This window comes from Etheostoma cragini, chromosome 5 (genome assembly GCF_013103735.1).
Source record: "Etheostoma cragini isolate CJK2018 chromosome 5, CSU_Ecrag_1.0, whole genome shotgun sequence".
NCBI lineage: Eukaryota > Metazoa > Chordata > Actinopteri > Perciformes > Percidae > Etheostoma > Etheostoma cragini.
Genome location: NC_048411.1, coordinates 25,222,463 through 25,239,781, shown reverse-complemented (window position 1 = coordinate 25,239,781; position 17,319 = coordinate 25,222,463). Strand labels below are relative to the sequence as shown.

The 17,319-nt window shown below is 37.4% G+C and overlaps 1 protein-coding gene across 1 annotated transcript in view; it reads left to right on the top strand.

Annotated features, from left to right (window-relative positions):
* Positions 1-1,409, top strand: part of npffr2a (neuropeptide FF receptor 2a) — a 20,429-nt gene extending 19,020 nt beyond the window's left edge. The window contains exon 4 of the mRNA XM_034871526.1: positions 483-1,409. Coding sequence (XP_034727417.1) covers positions 483-1,335 — 853 coding nt within the window. The 3' untranslated portion in view covers positions 1,336-1,409. The remainder of the gene's footprint in view (positions 1-482) is intronic.
* The last annotated feature ends 15,910 nt before the right edge of the window (positions 1,410-17,319 follow it).

Genomic DNA, 17,319 nt, shown 5'->3' with positions numbered 1-17,319 from the left:
ATATATATATATATATATATATATATATATATATATATATATATATATATATAAAAGTATGATAATTTTATAGGTTTGTAGTTTTTTAATTCAGATTGATTAAATTCATGAAATCGAATAAAAATTATGAAATCATTACAACAATACAAAAAAAACTATTTAAAAAAATAAGTCATTTTCGGTTTCAGTTTTGCTTTTCAGCCCAGTGCATCCTGAATTTTCAGTTCATTTCGGATCATCACTACTGACCAGTATGTATATAGTTTGCATATCCCTTATACTCATGACCCCGAGAGCCCCTCCACATGAATAAAGCCTGGATTTATCACTTCATGAAATACGGTAACTATAATCATACAACGTTGAACCATTTTAAATAAATGCTTTTAGCCGTCAATCTATTTTCCACGGAAAAGTTATTTTTAAAAGTAGGTTTGATTTCTGCATCCATTTTCCTGATCCAATCTTTCTTTTTATTCCAGATTCAGATGCATTGTCTACCCATTCAAGCAAAAGCTGACCATATCCACAGCTTCCTTGATAATAGTCATTATCTGGGTTCTGGCCATATCCATTATGTGTCCCTCAGGGGTGATGCTTCAAGTGACCAAAGAGCAAACCATTCGGGTATTACTGGGCTATGACAACAAAACTAGCCCATTTTATTGGTGCAGAGAGAATTGGCCAAACCAGGAGATGAGGAAGATTTACACCACTGTCCTGTTTGCAAATATCTATCTTGCTCCTCTTTCCCTCATTGTTATCATGTACGGCCGGATTGGCATCACGCTTTTCAAAACACCGGTTCCAATGGGAGGAAAGCCAGGCAACGACAACCGCCACACTGTGTCAAAGAAAAAGCAAAGGGTGATTAAAATGCTTCTAATAGTTGCTTTGCTTTTCATCCTGTCCTGGCTACCTCTGTGGACCCTTATGATGTTGAGCGACTATACTAGCCTGACAGAGCAGCAGTACAGAATAATCAACATTTACATTTACCCCTTTGCCCACTGGCTAGCCTTCTTCAACAGCAGCGTCAACCCCATTATCTATGGTTTCTTCAATGAGAATTTCCGTAGAGGATTTCAAGCTGTGTTCAAGTTCAGTCTGTGCACCGCGGATGGACAGCGGAGAAAAACCTACTCGCACAGGCTGCAGGGAAACTCTGTACTCCCAGCTAACAATGCCCAAACGTGCTTGGAGCCCATTTCTCTTAACAGCCTAGATAAGAACCCTTCCAGGCGACTTAACCACGTTGCTGAACAGGACCTGGTCATGGAGGACACGGAGAAGGCATCTTGCAGCAGTGGGGGTGTGACTGCAGTGTCTATATGAGGAGACACTTTTTTTAAACATTACTATTTTAAGCATCTTATGCCTTTATTTATTTAAGACCGCTGAAAACATGAAAGGGGAGAGGGAGGGGTAATGACATGAAGTAAAGGGCCGCAGGGCAGAGTTGAACATGCAGGTTTTTGTAGTGTTGATGTGTTATTTGTCCGAAGCAATTTCAATACCCTAAAAAAAAAAGTTGGCAAAAGTTATTAATTACCAATTTAAAAAGAGAATACTCATTTTGTTCAGTAATTTCCTTATCACCTTTAAAGCTTTAGTGTGTAACTTTTTGATATTAATGAACGTCCGCTACATTCAAGCCATTGCCAAATGAGTAGCTACAAAGCTAATTAGGACCATCAGCTCCACACAACTCTCTCTGTATACCTCATTCTGGTTATGTACAGAAAATTGTGTCGTCCGGTGACTTTCCCACACAGAAAGTCAAGTGAAGACAATGACGTCGTCTGAAGAGTCCACCGTGTTTTTTCATGGAAGGCTGTTTCATGTGGACGCACCAACAGTTTTCTTTTCATTACATCGAATTCATCATGGGGGCGACAGAAACTATGCACTATAGCTTTAAGCCACACAATGTATGTGTCACACATTGTGTCATTTTAAAAATGGAAGATCAACAAAAGGGAAAACAATCTCATTGGAGGTGCATTACTTATCAATTAGGATATTGCATTGATAACAGGCTACTGTCACACTCCATGACACTCCTTATAAAACTATGTATACATCTATAAATATTCATCAAACATAAATGTACTGTGATGTTTGCAGAGCAGATTTCAAAAGTAAAGTCCTAGACAAAAATAATTTAAACTGAATGACTTTGTAGATTGAAACATTAGATGGAACATCTACCCTCTACAGTATATGTGTATTGTTCACTTCAAAGCTCTAAATGTAGTTATATTTCAGAGAACAAAACTGTATAGGGTGATGCTGTATCAAGGCTTTTAACTTGAATATTGAATCACATAAGCAGCTACCTCTGAAGCCATGACCATTCTTTTTAAACATAATAGTTAGAGTAAATCCTTGGCAAAAAACGAACGTCCAAACGAACGTCGTTACTTTTCGACGTTGCCTGCGTCAAAAAGTTGAGACAGACTAAACTTTTGAAAAATAAGTAAATAAATAAATAATCACGCTGCGGTGTCCAAACATGTAACTAGAAATCAGATTTGTCAGTTGATTTTAGGCGATGTGAGAGTACCGAACAGTAAACAGTATACATCACTAGCTCCATTGCTGCCACAAGAAAACATTGAGGGTATCAAAAAACAAGCACTGAACTAGAGTTTGTGTATGTATATGGTCACATGCACAAACATGTACTGTAATTCATTCCTTGCATTTAACCCATCCCTCAAGGGAGAAGTGAGAAGTGGAGAACCTAATACATGTTTTTTAATGGGGGTGGAAACCGGAGCACCCAGATGAAACCCACGTAAACATGAGGAGAACATACAAACTCCACACAGAACGGCCTGGCTGTGAGGCCACAGTGTTAACCATTGGGGCACCATGCTGCCTGTTTCCTAGCAAAAAGAAAGTCCAACCTCTCTTTTCTCTCTCTTTCTCAGAGAAATAAAGCTGCCTTCATGTGCGGTCAGAAACATCAAGATCTATAAACAACCTGATGGAAAACTTTAATTTTGAAAAATAAATTCTACTTATGTATGTGACACTCCCACACCGCCGCACCACCCTGCGGAAAATTGCCAGATCCCCTTTAGCTGACGTGAACGCAGCCTCAGTCTTTAATGGGTCTGAGGCTTGCAAAGTAAATTGTTAAACACTTATTTAGGTCACTTACATTGCAATTTCATATAACTACTATTGAATAGTTGAAATGAACTTGACTATTTTGTAAATTCTTTATAAAGTACACTTGTGAGGAAAATATGTAGAAATGTACCAGTCTATGAAGACAGTTTGGCCGGAAGGTACTTAATGGGTTTTATCTTCTCAGTCTTTCTAAAAAGTTCAAATATGTCCCTCTGGTTTCCTTTCATATTATGAGACAAAGTAGCATCTGGCTTGTGAATGTGACCATTTTGCCATTTTAACAAATATTATCAAGTAGCATTCACAAGCCACCGCACATGAGGCATGGGAAGCATGAGAGTGATTATATTGATGGTATAATTACTGAAATGTTGGAGACCATAGGCGGCCTATCATGCCAGGAGCCCTGTTAAAGGCTGGTGTTTCTCAAAATGCAGACTGAGGATCTCAGTTTCCCTAACGAAGAAAACCTTTATTTTTTTTTCAGTTTGTCTTTTTGTGTTTTTTTAATTAATTGAATGTTAAATTCAGTTCATGATTTCTATCCAAAAACATAACTGCATTATCATTCTAAATCAGTCTTTTAAAATGTTTTGTGCAAAGAAAAGAAGAAAACTATGATTTTGATTGTGAGCCATCCACTTACAAATATCGGAACTGTTATCCAGGCATTTATTCTAAAATCTGCTCTGTAAACATGTACATAAAAAGGGTGTAATGATGCTTAATTTAAAATTAATTAAATAATGAATATGTCATGAGGCTGTCATGAATGTGCCATGTAAATCTCAGATATTGTTCTTCTGTTATTTTATTTTTTATCTCTCTATGATCAGTCTTGTGCAGTTAACTCTTAAGTAAATGGGAAAAACAACAGAGGGCCTGCATTGGCCCCAAAACATGTATTGTCTGCTCTAAGTATATGTTACTGAGTCTAAAGCTTAGATAAAACGTGATGCTGTGAATCTGTCTGTGTGAACTGTCTATTTGGTTCAGAAGGGATTTTAAATACTTCTAATAGATTGACTAATCTCTACTGGTGGTGGTGTCTATTACTGTTCATCTTTAACAGGAGCCAATTTTGAAAATGTGTATAACAAAAATGTTAAACTGTAAAAGAAAAAATAAATTGTGAGTGAAGGTTACAAGCTAGAAGTGACATAGTAGACTCTAGTGGCCATATTGGAGGTCCTTAGCTCTTCAATCTGTTCAATGGCATTGTGCTATTGTACCTGTCCTGTTCATTTTAACCTTTGCACCCAGGTTCTGCTAAATCTTTTTTGGGGAAAACTCTCTGCAACATGTTGTTGCTCTTACATGCTGGAAAGCTTAACACCTGCATGAGCGGAGTAAAGCTGTACTTAACATACGCCTAAACTTAATTAATGTTATTTCAAAGAAGCAAAACGTACATTTGTTCCAAGTGAGGGTTTGTTTAGACATACAGCTACAAAGAGACAATGTTGTTTTTAGTTTTTAGTTTTTAGTTTTTAGTTTAGTAGCTAGGTAAGGAGAGAATAGTGTCAAGAACTTCATTTGGAGTGTAGAGAGTGAGTACCTAGCAAAATCTCAGACAAAAATAAATGATTGTGGTGGAGACTGGGCAGTTTGAAATACATTTTGTTTGTGTCTCCTAATTAATGATCAGTTTTTCCTTATTGGCAAATTATGACACTCCAGCTGAGTCAAAAAAACAGTGTTAAATCAGATAGAAAATCTCCAGTGTATGTTGACAGTAGCAGTGTGATAATGATGCACATTTTAATATTTTGGGTTAGGGTATTGGGTTTTACTTATTCTAAAAGTCAATAAAGTAGATATGTCATTAATCTGTATTTTTTATAAAACACCGATTTCATATGCAGCTCAGCAGCTTGGTAATGACTGCTAGCGGGGGGGCAGCCTCGGCACTGTAGCCACATCAGCCACATTACCATGCCCATGCACCCCCACCCACGGACAAGTGCATTCACTAAATGCATTTGTGCACAGATGGTGAAAGTATATAAGCATTACCTCATGTAACATATTTTTTATACATTTAATGTAAGTTAATAGCAAACAATGCTTACTACTTTTTAAAGACAAGTTTATAACAAATTGATACATACTGCCTATTTATGCCATTTGTGTACTGTAACTGTCATCCTCTACAGTATGTTGTATCTTTGTTGTCACTGTCAGTCTGTTGGTTTATCCGTGTTTCTCTCTGTTGACACTGTACATATTGTCTGTCTGGTCCCCCATCTTTTCATCAGTTTTTAACTAACTAACTCTGCAATTAACGTTTTTTACTGGTAATGAAACTGTCTCAATTTAATACTGATGCCGTCAGACGGCCTTAAGGACAGACAGCAGTTGGAGCTCCGGCGAAGCTCCACGCCTGTCAGCAGCCGCTTTTTACTGCGCAACCTCTGATTGGGTTGGTCGGCTCATTTCGGAACCAGGCCGACCGTTTCCGACTGGTAAAACGCTTAATGCTTATTATTATTAATATAATTATTATTATAATCATATTGAAATTGTGCAAGCGATAAAGTTGGCTTGTAAAGTCAATTTATTTGTATTATCAAACACAGTATAAAGAAAAATTGTCCGGCCCTTCTGGCATTTGCAAAAAATTGCCAGATGGCCAAGCTGCCCCTGATTACTGGTCAACATAGTATTTATGAGCCCCCATCAAATTTCACATTCATTCCATTATCTGACAACGGAAACTAATAAAGATTTAAATGATATAACTGTGTTGTGCAGGAGGGGACCGAACTTTTGTCAATCTGTCTCTCTAACTACATGTGTATGTGTAAAGACAAAGACAGAATCTAATGAAATAAAAACTTAAGTTCAAGTGATTTGCCAGTAAATACAGGCAGATACAACACAGAATACAAATACAGATTGGATCACTGCCACTGCTGCCCTTGTAGGAAGAAAAAGATGGCTCAGCCAGCACTAAAAGAATTTGACAACTTTAATCTCAAAACCTCGTCCACAAAAGTCATCAAAAATTGTCTACTAAAATCATCAAATCTACAAGCAGGATGTCAAAAGCAACTGGACTTTTTACGACTTATCCTAAATAGTTGCAGGGCTCAAGCATTTAACCTATGTGACAGTTGGGTGTCACCCGAGACTTGCTGAGGTCAAATACTATTATATGTGACTTTTTACAAGTCACAAGAGTTAGAATCTGAATTGTTAGACATTACTCTCAATGATTATTAAAAATAGTAAACTTACAAACACTACAATAATCAATTAATAACACTTTCTTCAGTGGACCTCCAAGATGATGCCAGAAATGGTTGCTAAGCGTTTTCTTACACCCTTTAAGTCTCTAACTGTGCTCACACCCTTGTTCTTTGGGATCATAACTCATTCTCTCGTGATATGTGTCATGTCTGTTTGTTTTGTTCATAGCCTCACAGCTAGTTTAAAAAATGTTGGATATCAAAGCCAAAACAATAGCTGAGTTTTGGTACTGATTTACGTTTATTCTTTTTGCCACATATGCCAAAACTGCTTACTGCCGTGAACTTTGCCTACATAGAAATGTATTCTGAGGTTTTCTGATTTAGAACAGGAAAAACTGATCGAACAGTAAACAAGCCCAAGTTTCAGTCCAATTATTTGATGCCAACTTTCAATACTCTTTACTACCAGCGCTATTCACAACTCAGGCGTATAATTCAGCATTTCCTACTATACAGTGAAACCAAAACTCTGTCATAACTATGTAAAAACATTTTTGACACAAATTTCAGTCCTTTTTAAAACAGCTGTTTAAGCAGACATTTGCATTGATGTATCCCTGCCAAGGAAGTCAGTGGAATCTAGGATGTGTCTACATGGTAAACCTAGATTTGTGAAAAACTCTCATGTGACGACCTATCTTAACCTTAACAATTCAAGCTCAACAATCTAACCTATCCCTTTCAAGGTCAATGCCTAACCTCAACCATCTAACCTTTCCCTTTCAAGGTCAATGCCTAACCTCAACCATCTTGCAAAAGTTTTGCAAATAGTGGGTTACCTTTTAGACGTGACATCTAAACACCTCCAGACTTATGATGGCATTAAAAGCATTTCTTGTGGGACATTTGGCACAAACAAGATGTTAAGTATGACACTCCAGTATTGAATGTATTGAATTTGTGCTTTTGGTGCCTGTGGTGAAAAAAATGGGTATTTTAAGACTCTTGTTACCTTTCCTACCTGTAAAGTTTGCATGTAAATATCTTGTGCATGTGTAATTTTTGTGTCTACAGTTACACATTCTTAAAAAATGTTAAATAACAATTTTAAAGATCTATTTGTTGGGACACATAATGATTGCTGTTTCAACAGGATGCAAGACAGTGGGTTTTAATAAAAAGTAAGGAAGTATACAGTGTCCTATTTAATTGTGAAGGGCTATTCATCACAATATATATACATATATATACATATATATATATGAACCAATATATATTACCTCTGTTATTGTCTGCACAAATCTGCAAGGTTTAGTCAAATTTCTGAGTATCAACCCATGCTTGTGAATGCCATTCCTTAGCTGCTTTAGTGGTATAATAAGTATTTTATTTGCACATAATCTGAAGTAATTTGCTGTATTTGAAGAGGATTGAGAATGTAATTACTAGAACATTTAACTGCTGTGCCTCTGGTGAATACAATCTCATATAATGAAACAACATTTGAACAGATTTTGCCCCAAATATCTGACACATTGGGGAAATACAAATTGGCCTAGTGACAACATTTAAATACATGGACTGCAATATTAAATTGGCCTAATAGATGCAATACACTGAATAGGAAATCAAGTAAAAAGCATTTTCTGTTTATATTTCAGGTTAGATTTATGTTATGCATATGGCAACTTAACAGATTTTTGTATGTTCTGCCTTACTGTTGTTAAGTACTAGTGAGACAATGAAACCCAACCCAGGAAGTCCAGTTAGAGTAACAGATTAATGTGTTTAAAGGCTTACCAGATGTCCACGTACTGCACATTGGTTTGTATTACCCATGGACAGGACCATTTACAGCAACCATTCACAGATAGCAACCATTTCATGTTCTGTCGTGATGATTGTGAGGTGACCAGTAGAAATACAGTGTTCAATGAACTGTCTCCATTCAAACACATAAGAGGGCTACGTTTTGTCACGATTTGGCTACGTTGCAGAGGAAATGACCTGCATAGACAATTGAGATATGGCAATAAACCAGGAGATGTTTTTATCCTATCTCAAAATGTTGTGTGGACAAGCCAGACCCTCTTCAGCAGCATTGGGATGATAGGTCTGGCAATGCAAACAGGCTTTGCAATGAATTGCAGAGGCCATGATACAATTAGTGCACAATGAGATTATCTGTGTATATGTAAACTACATACTGTACATGGTAAAGATTAAGAACACTCTTACACCAGCAAAAGTACAGAACCATGAGTCACTCATTGGACGATTTTGCTAGTCACAGGTGAGCAAGATGAACCGGGTCTGTCCCCCCACTTAAAATGATGAATCACCTACTCACTTTTCAAATTGTGCAAACAGCCTACCTTTTCAAAAAGTGTGTTTGAAGTCATTTTGAATCAGTAATGACTATTTTCTCTCATAGAAAATCACACAATCAATATCACATTGTTGATCAGGCGACACATGATTAACATTTAAGTAAACTGGAATGTTTGATGTAGTTCAAAAAATCCAGAAAATGTTTTAATCAAAATAAGGTCAATACTGTGATAATCACAGTTCATGTAAATGTCAATGAAGGATTCACTTGGTTTGTTCTTTTCTTTGGGAATACATAATGTACATGAGTCTATGAACCTGCACTGCACTAATAAGCTGTTGAGCTGAGCTTTGGCATCAAGGGATTAAAAGATGCAGTGCTTGGCAGTTGAATGTCCAATGTCTCCGATAATGTCTCTCATAAAGTTGTCTACCACTATGCATTCCCAAACCATAACCACACCTTTTCAAAGTCATCCCTTAACATGTTACCTAATGGAAAATTAATGAATGGTCATCTGCATGGACAAAAGTTCCATTTCTTTGGTCACTGAGTATATTGTTTCCTTTTTATTGTTTTGACAATATACAGAGAGTATTGTATTAATGGAAAAAAAACGTTGTGGTTGTGTTATGCTTTGAAAAAAGTGGTCAAGCTCATTTCTGTCTTGCCTTTGTATCAAGAGATATTTCAATGTGCCCAAACTGTGAGAGGGTGCGTCTGTGTTCTTGTTACTGCAAAATGTCAGAATGGTCAAAAACAAAAAAGATTATGGTCTTGACTCAATAACAATAAAGTACAAAAATCTCTATTTGGCACATTTATTGATTCAGTATAAACAGAGATGAACGATCTAACGAAACTATGAAACACATTGCAGTTTACAGCAATTGGTCTGATTCTTTGTCAAATAAGCCTTCAGCGACAAATGTACAAATTAATCAGCACCTTTAACTCCTGTGGCCTTGTGTGGGTGTGGGCATTGAGCTTCGCTGCCCAAAGTGTGTAAATTTAGAAGAAGTTAGGTTTGAGGTAGTCACTAGGTTTGAGGTTTAAGGTTTAATTTTCTTAATGGTCATGTGCACAACAATAAAAGATGTAGTCATTGGGAATGACAACCTTAGGCCTCAGGCACCTCAACAATGCTCAACAAGGCTCTTTAAATAACTAAGAAAAAAACACACAAAGAAAAGCAAAGTGTTGCCTTTATTTCACGGAGGGCTTGTATCATGTGGATGCACCGTCAGTTTTGTTTTCATTACTAAAATTCCTAATGGGCTTGACATAAACTACGTGCTTTTGCTTTAAGGAGACAGAACAATATATATTTCTACAGCGGTTTTAACAGTTCATAAATGTATAAGGTGTTATTCAATTAATACATTAAAGTAAATCTACCAAGGAATGTGTAATTTCTCTTGTTGGGTCCTCAAGGTACTCTTTCTCAACAAAATACCAACAAATCCCACAAGACAGTCATTCAAACTTTGAATGACTGGTACAAGATAAAACTTAAATTTGAATTACGTTAGTAACAAGTTAATCAGTTCAGAAACCTTTGCGTTTTAAAACATTTAACATCCAAAGAAAAGACTCATGCTACATTTGTGGATTTTTAAGGCATTGCAATTGTGAAAAGCTGACAAAATATTAGTTATAGGTAGGTTCAAATGAAAAAATGCTAAATTGGTGAGAAACTGATGCTACCATAAACTATGGTTTCTCCAGTTATATTCAGATGTAACCTTTCTTCTCTGTCCTGTAGTTTATCTCTCTTTGCAACATATCTCAAAATTTGGCAACTTCTTGTAAAATTAGCTGCTGGCTGAAGCAAACCAGTCCCTCCTCCCTTTTCAGTGGTAATTCTACATGGCTAATTAGTATGCACGGTATTACTATGAACAGGACTCATAATGGACTGACAAGTCTGATGACGTCAGGGAAAGTTTAGTCAAAAGTTCTATGTACTTTTTTTCCAAAGGCCATTGTGTTTTTTTTCTTTCACAATCCTCCTCTGAAGGGCACAACATCCGCGGCCACTTTTTGATAACAAACAGACTCATGCTGCTGAATATGAAAAATGGGATGTAGGGTAATGCCAGTTTAAACAGCCTCATAAAAAGATGGGTGATGTTGCATTGCAAAACAGCATTTTCTATTTCATTAGTTCACATAAAATCCAAAGTAGTATTTCTCCAGTAACATTTTTCCGCTGCCTAGAGGCACTTTTTATTACAGACAGACAGGATATTGCATGTATTGAGTTTTATTGGTCACCAATTACCATATTTTAGTATAATGTCATTAGTCATTTTGAACAGACTTAATAGACCTATTTTTATGTCAATGTTCAAGATTAGATTTTAAAATCAAGCAGAAGAATAGGCCTAATGCATGGACGAATCATGAATTTATACCTGTGTCAATGGCTGTCAAAGTGCCAACAAAGATATCACAATTTGTTATTATTGTTGTCTCCTACAGGTACCCACTACATTCTAACCTTATCACATCACTTTGATTCACAGGAGTTGTTCTATTGCTGTAATACATTACCTCACCCCTAGCATTCAATATATCCATTATAATGCCAATAAAGCTTTTGTTGAATGAAGACAAATTAAATTAACTGCAATTTATTTCCTCCATTTACTGTGGCTTGATGTTTTCTCCAAAATAAAAAAGGAATCTGAATCAATCTTTTGCCTCATGTGCTTTATCTCGTTTATAAGCCTTCAGAGGGTAACTACAACATTTTTAGCCTCTGTTTCACTGATCACAATTTGTGAAAGGCAAAAGCTAATAGTGATAAGAATACTGATTACTGACAGGCTGTTTCAGTCAAAGCAAATAGTTCTGGGTAAACTAGTATCCTGAGATGTAGGACTGACTTCCCAAAAAAATGTATTATGGTTTTTCTGATTTGCACAAATAAATCTCATAACATAGGATTAGGAAGATAGATGACCTCATTTACCATCAACCCACACGAGCTGAAGATTCATCAAAAATAGTTAAACGTGTTGTCAGTGAAGATTGTCTTTAGTTGCTGCCCTACAGCGTGGAATATCTTTTTGTCTGGGCATAGAGGCTGTGTTGAAAAGAGCCATTACACTCTAATTACGGTCCGACTGAAATAACATTATTCTGCCTGGGTGGTTTTAAAATCCTTTGATGCTGGGGATCCAGCGGTGTGTCCTTTGACCACCTGATGCCTCAGTGACAAAGACAGCTGGAACTTATCAGGAGCAAGAGCATGGAATCAAATCGGAATATATATTTTTTCTGTGTGAAGTAAGCATGTTCTCTATCTGCAGAAGTATCCTCTGGGTGCTCCGTTTTCCTTCCACAGTCCAAAGACGTACAGATTCGGAATGAAATCTCCTTATGTCCGGATGTGCAAGGGTAAGTGTGACAATAATAACAACATAATATGATAATTAACCATTCTATCACTGTTTACAAGTGTACTTCCAGCTAAATGCATGCTGCAATAGGTTCCAGCTTACTGTAATATATCTTTCTTTCTTTCTTTCTTTCTTTCTTTCTTTCTTTCTTTCTTGTTTTTTACATAATGGTTACTTACTTTTGCTATATTATTTAATTACATATTATTCTACTCAATTTAATTTCATGTCCCTTACTTACTTACATTGCAATATTTTCCGTACTACGGCCACATCACTTTACTTTAAAATACTTTTTATATAATGCCACTTTACATTAATTCGGTACTTTTTGCACATTATCTGTTGTTTGCTTGTTTGTTGGTTTGCATTTTACTGTGGAAATACTGCTGGTGTCACAAAGGAATTTCCACATTGTGGGATGAATGAAGTATTATCTAATCTAATCTAATACTGAATGAACAGCAAATTCGTTTACTAGTCACAAAACAGTTGAAGCAAATATATCTGCATGAAACCACTCTGTCAACAGCATTTCTAACCACATTTTATTCGAGTCAGCAAATCCACAGTGCAACATAAACCAAACGAGTGAATCACGGTCAACCCCCCTTTGTCGGGACAGATGGATGAGCTGGGGGAGGCAGCAGCTAACATATCTGTGTGTGCAGATGCCTGCAGACACTGCACTGAAATACCACAACAAATGGCATATTGCACAGCTTTGGCCTGCACATAATAACTGAGACCATTGTTTTATTCCATTTAGGTGTTTAAAAACATTTTTCAGCAACGTGAATAAAGAGGAAATTAAAAGTGAAAAAGAAGACCCTCGCTGTGATGAGGGTAAATTTGGCTTTAAGACAAGTATGGATATTGAGACAAACTTTTCATATCTCTTGCCATGATTCTCTATAGGTTGACTGCTTTTTTTCAATTCACAAAATCTACATGAATCATTCTTCACATCAACAGGAATTTGATCTACAACACAGTACTTGCCTAAAAAGAAATTAAGTCACTTTTAAAGCTGGTTCGCCTGTTACTCTTGTTATTTCCTTAAAAGCAATGTAGTTTAAAAGGCTATTTTAAAATGGAGTCCAGTGCAGTGCTAACTTCACACAAAACGCATTATTACATAAATTCTTCACTTTCAGCATCACCTATCTGTTAAACGAAATTATCTCTGGTCTTCCTCAGCTACAAACACGAAGAAACTGAATCCAGCGGTGCTTGTTTTTCATAGTTGAGCCTGCTGGCTGTGAACTAATCACTGACAGATTTGATTGCTTTGTTCATGGACACATGGCAGTGTGCCACTGCAGAATGAATGTAGGGGGAAACATAATGGACTTTGGGCATTATTTTAGGCATTAACAATACAAAAATCAGGCCTGGCAGGATTCCCATTGGGCTGACCTGCCAGGCATGTACAATTATAGGGAAAACACTTTCTTAAAAAATGTTCTCTAATCTAACAATTGCCTGCAACAAATGATCCAACCTGTGGCCCCTCAAACATCTGTGTATGTACATTTTGTTCCCCCCTGCAGTAAGTAATAGACTCTTAAAAATAAGAGCTCAACCTGGACATAAACAACTCATTAGTCCAATTTGACCAGAATAAACTGACTCAGGCTGAAAAAGCGGAAACTATTTATTGTGAAAAGATGGTAACGTCTTTCATCATACTATCAAAGGAAGGACAACATTTGTCAAAAACCAAGGCCATTTTTTCATTTTGGCAAAAGTATCTTGGGAACACAATCCACCAAACAAAATTACAGATGTGGATTATCCGGCAAGAATGGCTAAATAAATTTATGTAGATGTTTTGATACTTTGAGAATACTTTTAGTTAAGAATCAAAACCTGATAACACACCTGTTATCAGTTTTTTTTAAATATAAAATAAAGAATCACTGGCTACAAGCCAGTCATAAAGAGAGCGAGGCTGCTACAGTACATCCCACAAGCCACTGCACATCTTTAAAATGTTCATATGTTTTTGGGCTATTCTTTTCTGTAATTGTATAAGTAATGATTTCTTTAATCTATTTTTGAATTGAATGATATTATGGCTCTGTTTGATGTCCATTCTATTGGGTGACCCAACACATTGAAACACAAATGCTCTTCAAGCTTGCATGGGGATAAATTTAGCTAAACATTTGCTTATAGTTGCTGTGTGATTATCTCTTCCAACATATACAGTACCTCAACTATTAACTTTGAAAATATTTTCTTTAGGCTAAAATTAGAAGTTACTTTTAGTCATTAAGAGGATACAAATAAATTGGCTGTGATAATGTACTGTAGACATCAAGCCACAGTGAGTTTTCAGGAGATTTGTGGAGGGCAACAATCAGGACACCATAGATATCACAGTCTCTACAATTCATACATTTATGAAACCGTGATGCTGCCCAGCTGCAGTTATGGCATACATTGTCCTATAAAGTACACATAAATGTCACACATAATCAACAAATCCCAGATTAAAGAAGGAGCTTTCCATTCACACATATTTGATGTAGATGTGCAGTAAAGCCATCTGTGTTCCTCAGAAAGTTTGTTCCCTGTTCCCATAATTATTTTTCTCAAAAAGGGAAATGCCAGGTTTGAATCATGTAAGAAATCACAAAATGTCCAAACTGGAGAAAGGGAACCGTAAGCCCAAATTTCAGCACATCATGTAACAATTGACTGCCCTCCTCAAAACCTCCTGTACCAAACCTTGTGCTGCCCACTTTAGAGACACTTACAAAGGTCCTTTAATAATTTGTGCCACCTACTTATCGCCTGGCCTGAAGCATTATGGGATGTTTGACCCAAATCTGTGACTTGTGAAGGACTATTAACACGTTCAATTTGGTTTGTCGAGGATAGTAAAAAGAGCCACCTTGACATGTTCTAGACAGTCTTTCAGTTTAAAAATCAATGAAAATGCCAAATGGTAGTTTAACGCACATTAAATTTGTCCATGACTGAGTGCAAGTATAACAACCTATGAAAATGTTCAAAAAGCCAAAATTGGCTCTAACCGGTTTTTAATTTTCAAAGCATTTTTTGGATGGTTTGGAATTTCGGACGGGCTCAATACAGGATGTTTTGGTTGGCTATTGTCATGTTATGAGACCAGGGATCTCCTTTAAGGAACAGCTTAGTGCTTAGTGTGCACATGGGAGAGAGTGACAGTGAATGCGTTCAGAGCAGACAGCTGTCAGCTATTGGAGCAGAGCTTTTAAGTGGCAGTAGATGTATAGTACAGTGTAAGTTTTGGTTTGTCACTGAATAAATCCTGTAGCTCCTTAATAACCAAGTAGGCCTACAGTTGCTGTGGGGGACAGCGGCAGTCTGAAAACATTGGCACCAGAGACAGGATACAAGAGGATGTGAAAACCTGTCTACATGTGAAACCAAAGCTATCCGGATTAAATGTATATAATGTAACAAAAACATAAACCTTGGTTTGGAATTTTAGATGTGAAAAGGCCCTTGGAAAAGGTAATAAACACTACTGTAAATGCTCATTCCATCCACAACTGAGCAACGACACTATGATTAAGTGAGATAAGCATGCAACGAATAGCAGTGAAATATAATTGGCTGTAATGTGACCAGATGTTCATCTCTACAAATACACAGCAGATTTTTTTTTCTCGGCCCATTAATCTTTTTTATTTCACATTTGTCAGCTTTCATTTTCATTTTTTCAAAACAACAATCTACAGTGAATTTTCATTATGACCTTGAGAATGCAAACCGTCAACAAGAATAAACTGCTCTCTTAATAAGTATTCAGTTGGCACTGATTTGCAGCTCTTTAGCAACCGCTCAGAGCAGAGGAGTAAAGTCTGTTAAAATCCATGCTGTTGAGTTTCAAACCAAATGATAAAATATTAGAGGTCAAATATGTAATAATGACAGCTAGCGTTTAAATTTGTTACTGCAGTCCAAATTAAAAATACTGGAGATAGTTGTTTCCCTTGGCCTTTCCTCCGAAGACTTTAAGTTCCAGTTCCAAGAGGTTGCCAGGCTGACCGTACGTTCACACCGCCACCGACTTGAGCGTCTAAAGATACCGGAAGTCATTAATTTTCAATGGAAGCCGGCTTCTCTCAGTTGCAAGGAGCGGCAAATCTGTCGGCGTCGCGTTTTGAGCGTATTGAGCGTGTTGAGCGTCAATCAGAAAGTTGAAATTTTTCAACTTTATGGTAATGAGCTATGACGCGGTTCAGCGGCAAGCAGCGGCTAACGCCAGCCGCCAATGGGAATATAGACGCCCTTCACGCTGACTGATTCCTGGTTCCTACCAAAACATTTGTCCGAACCTCTCGTCATCAAGCCGCAGTTGCTGCACCAGCCTGTGATATTCTACGAATTGATAACGGTCCTGGAGGGTGTCGTGAACCCAAAATCTCCGAATACGACGTCTTCTCCGCAAATACAATACAGCAGCAGCACCAAACAAAACTACTTCGCGAGGATCCATAATTATCCAATGATACACATAGAGGACAAGCGCGAAATATTTACGAAAGCGGGAATGCAATTCAGTTGCTCACAACACAGATTTGACCAATTGCGCTGTACGAACGCCGCCACGTCAGAGCGGCTAAAGCGTCACAAAGCTTCCCCGTACTTTTTGACAAGCGTCCTTGGCGGGGCGGCTTGAGCTTTTTTGCAGCTCAAGTCGGTGGCGGTGTGAACGTACAATGAGACCGCAGCATCCAACAATTTTGCTAGATGCTTGTCTCACAAAGCCAGACATTACCTCTGATTTCCACCAACTGAGAAATGGCTCTACTGCGTGTCGGCTCCATGCTCCACCGTCCTTACCAGGTCTGGATTTGTTGCGGAATGGCTGCAGCCATAACAGACAGCTCAAATCACGAGGACCCACGAGATCTCCCAAATTTACGAATGATTGCGCCATATAACAGGATGAAGTTTTGATAAACAGAACCACAAAACCTCTGACCTGTTGACGTCAGGCCGGCCTCCGCCTATTATGATGTTTTCAAGGTGTAGTGCAGGGAAATAAGATCCGCAGTGAGCATATTGAAAATTTTAAGCAAAATTAGCAGGGAGATGTCTTCTAAACGAGGAATACCTGCAGAACAGGAACATGAAAGTCGTTATTTTGTAGATTGTGGTGAAATAGTGTGTGAACTAGTGTGTAGCAGTGTTTTGTCATTGAGAATGAGCTAACATGCTAGCACTAGCATCCTATGGTTAGCCA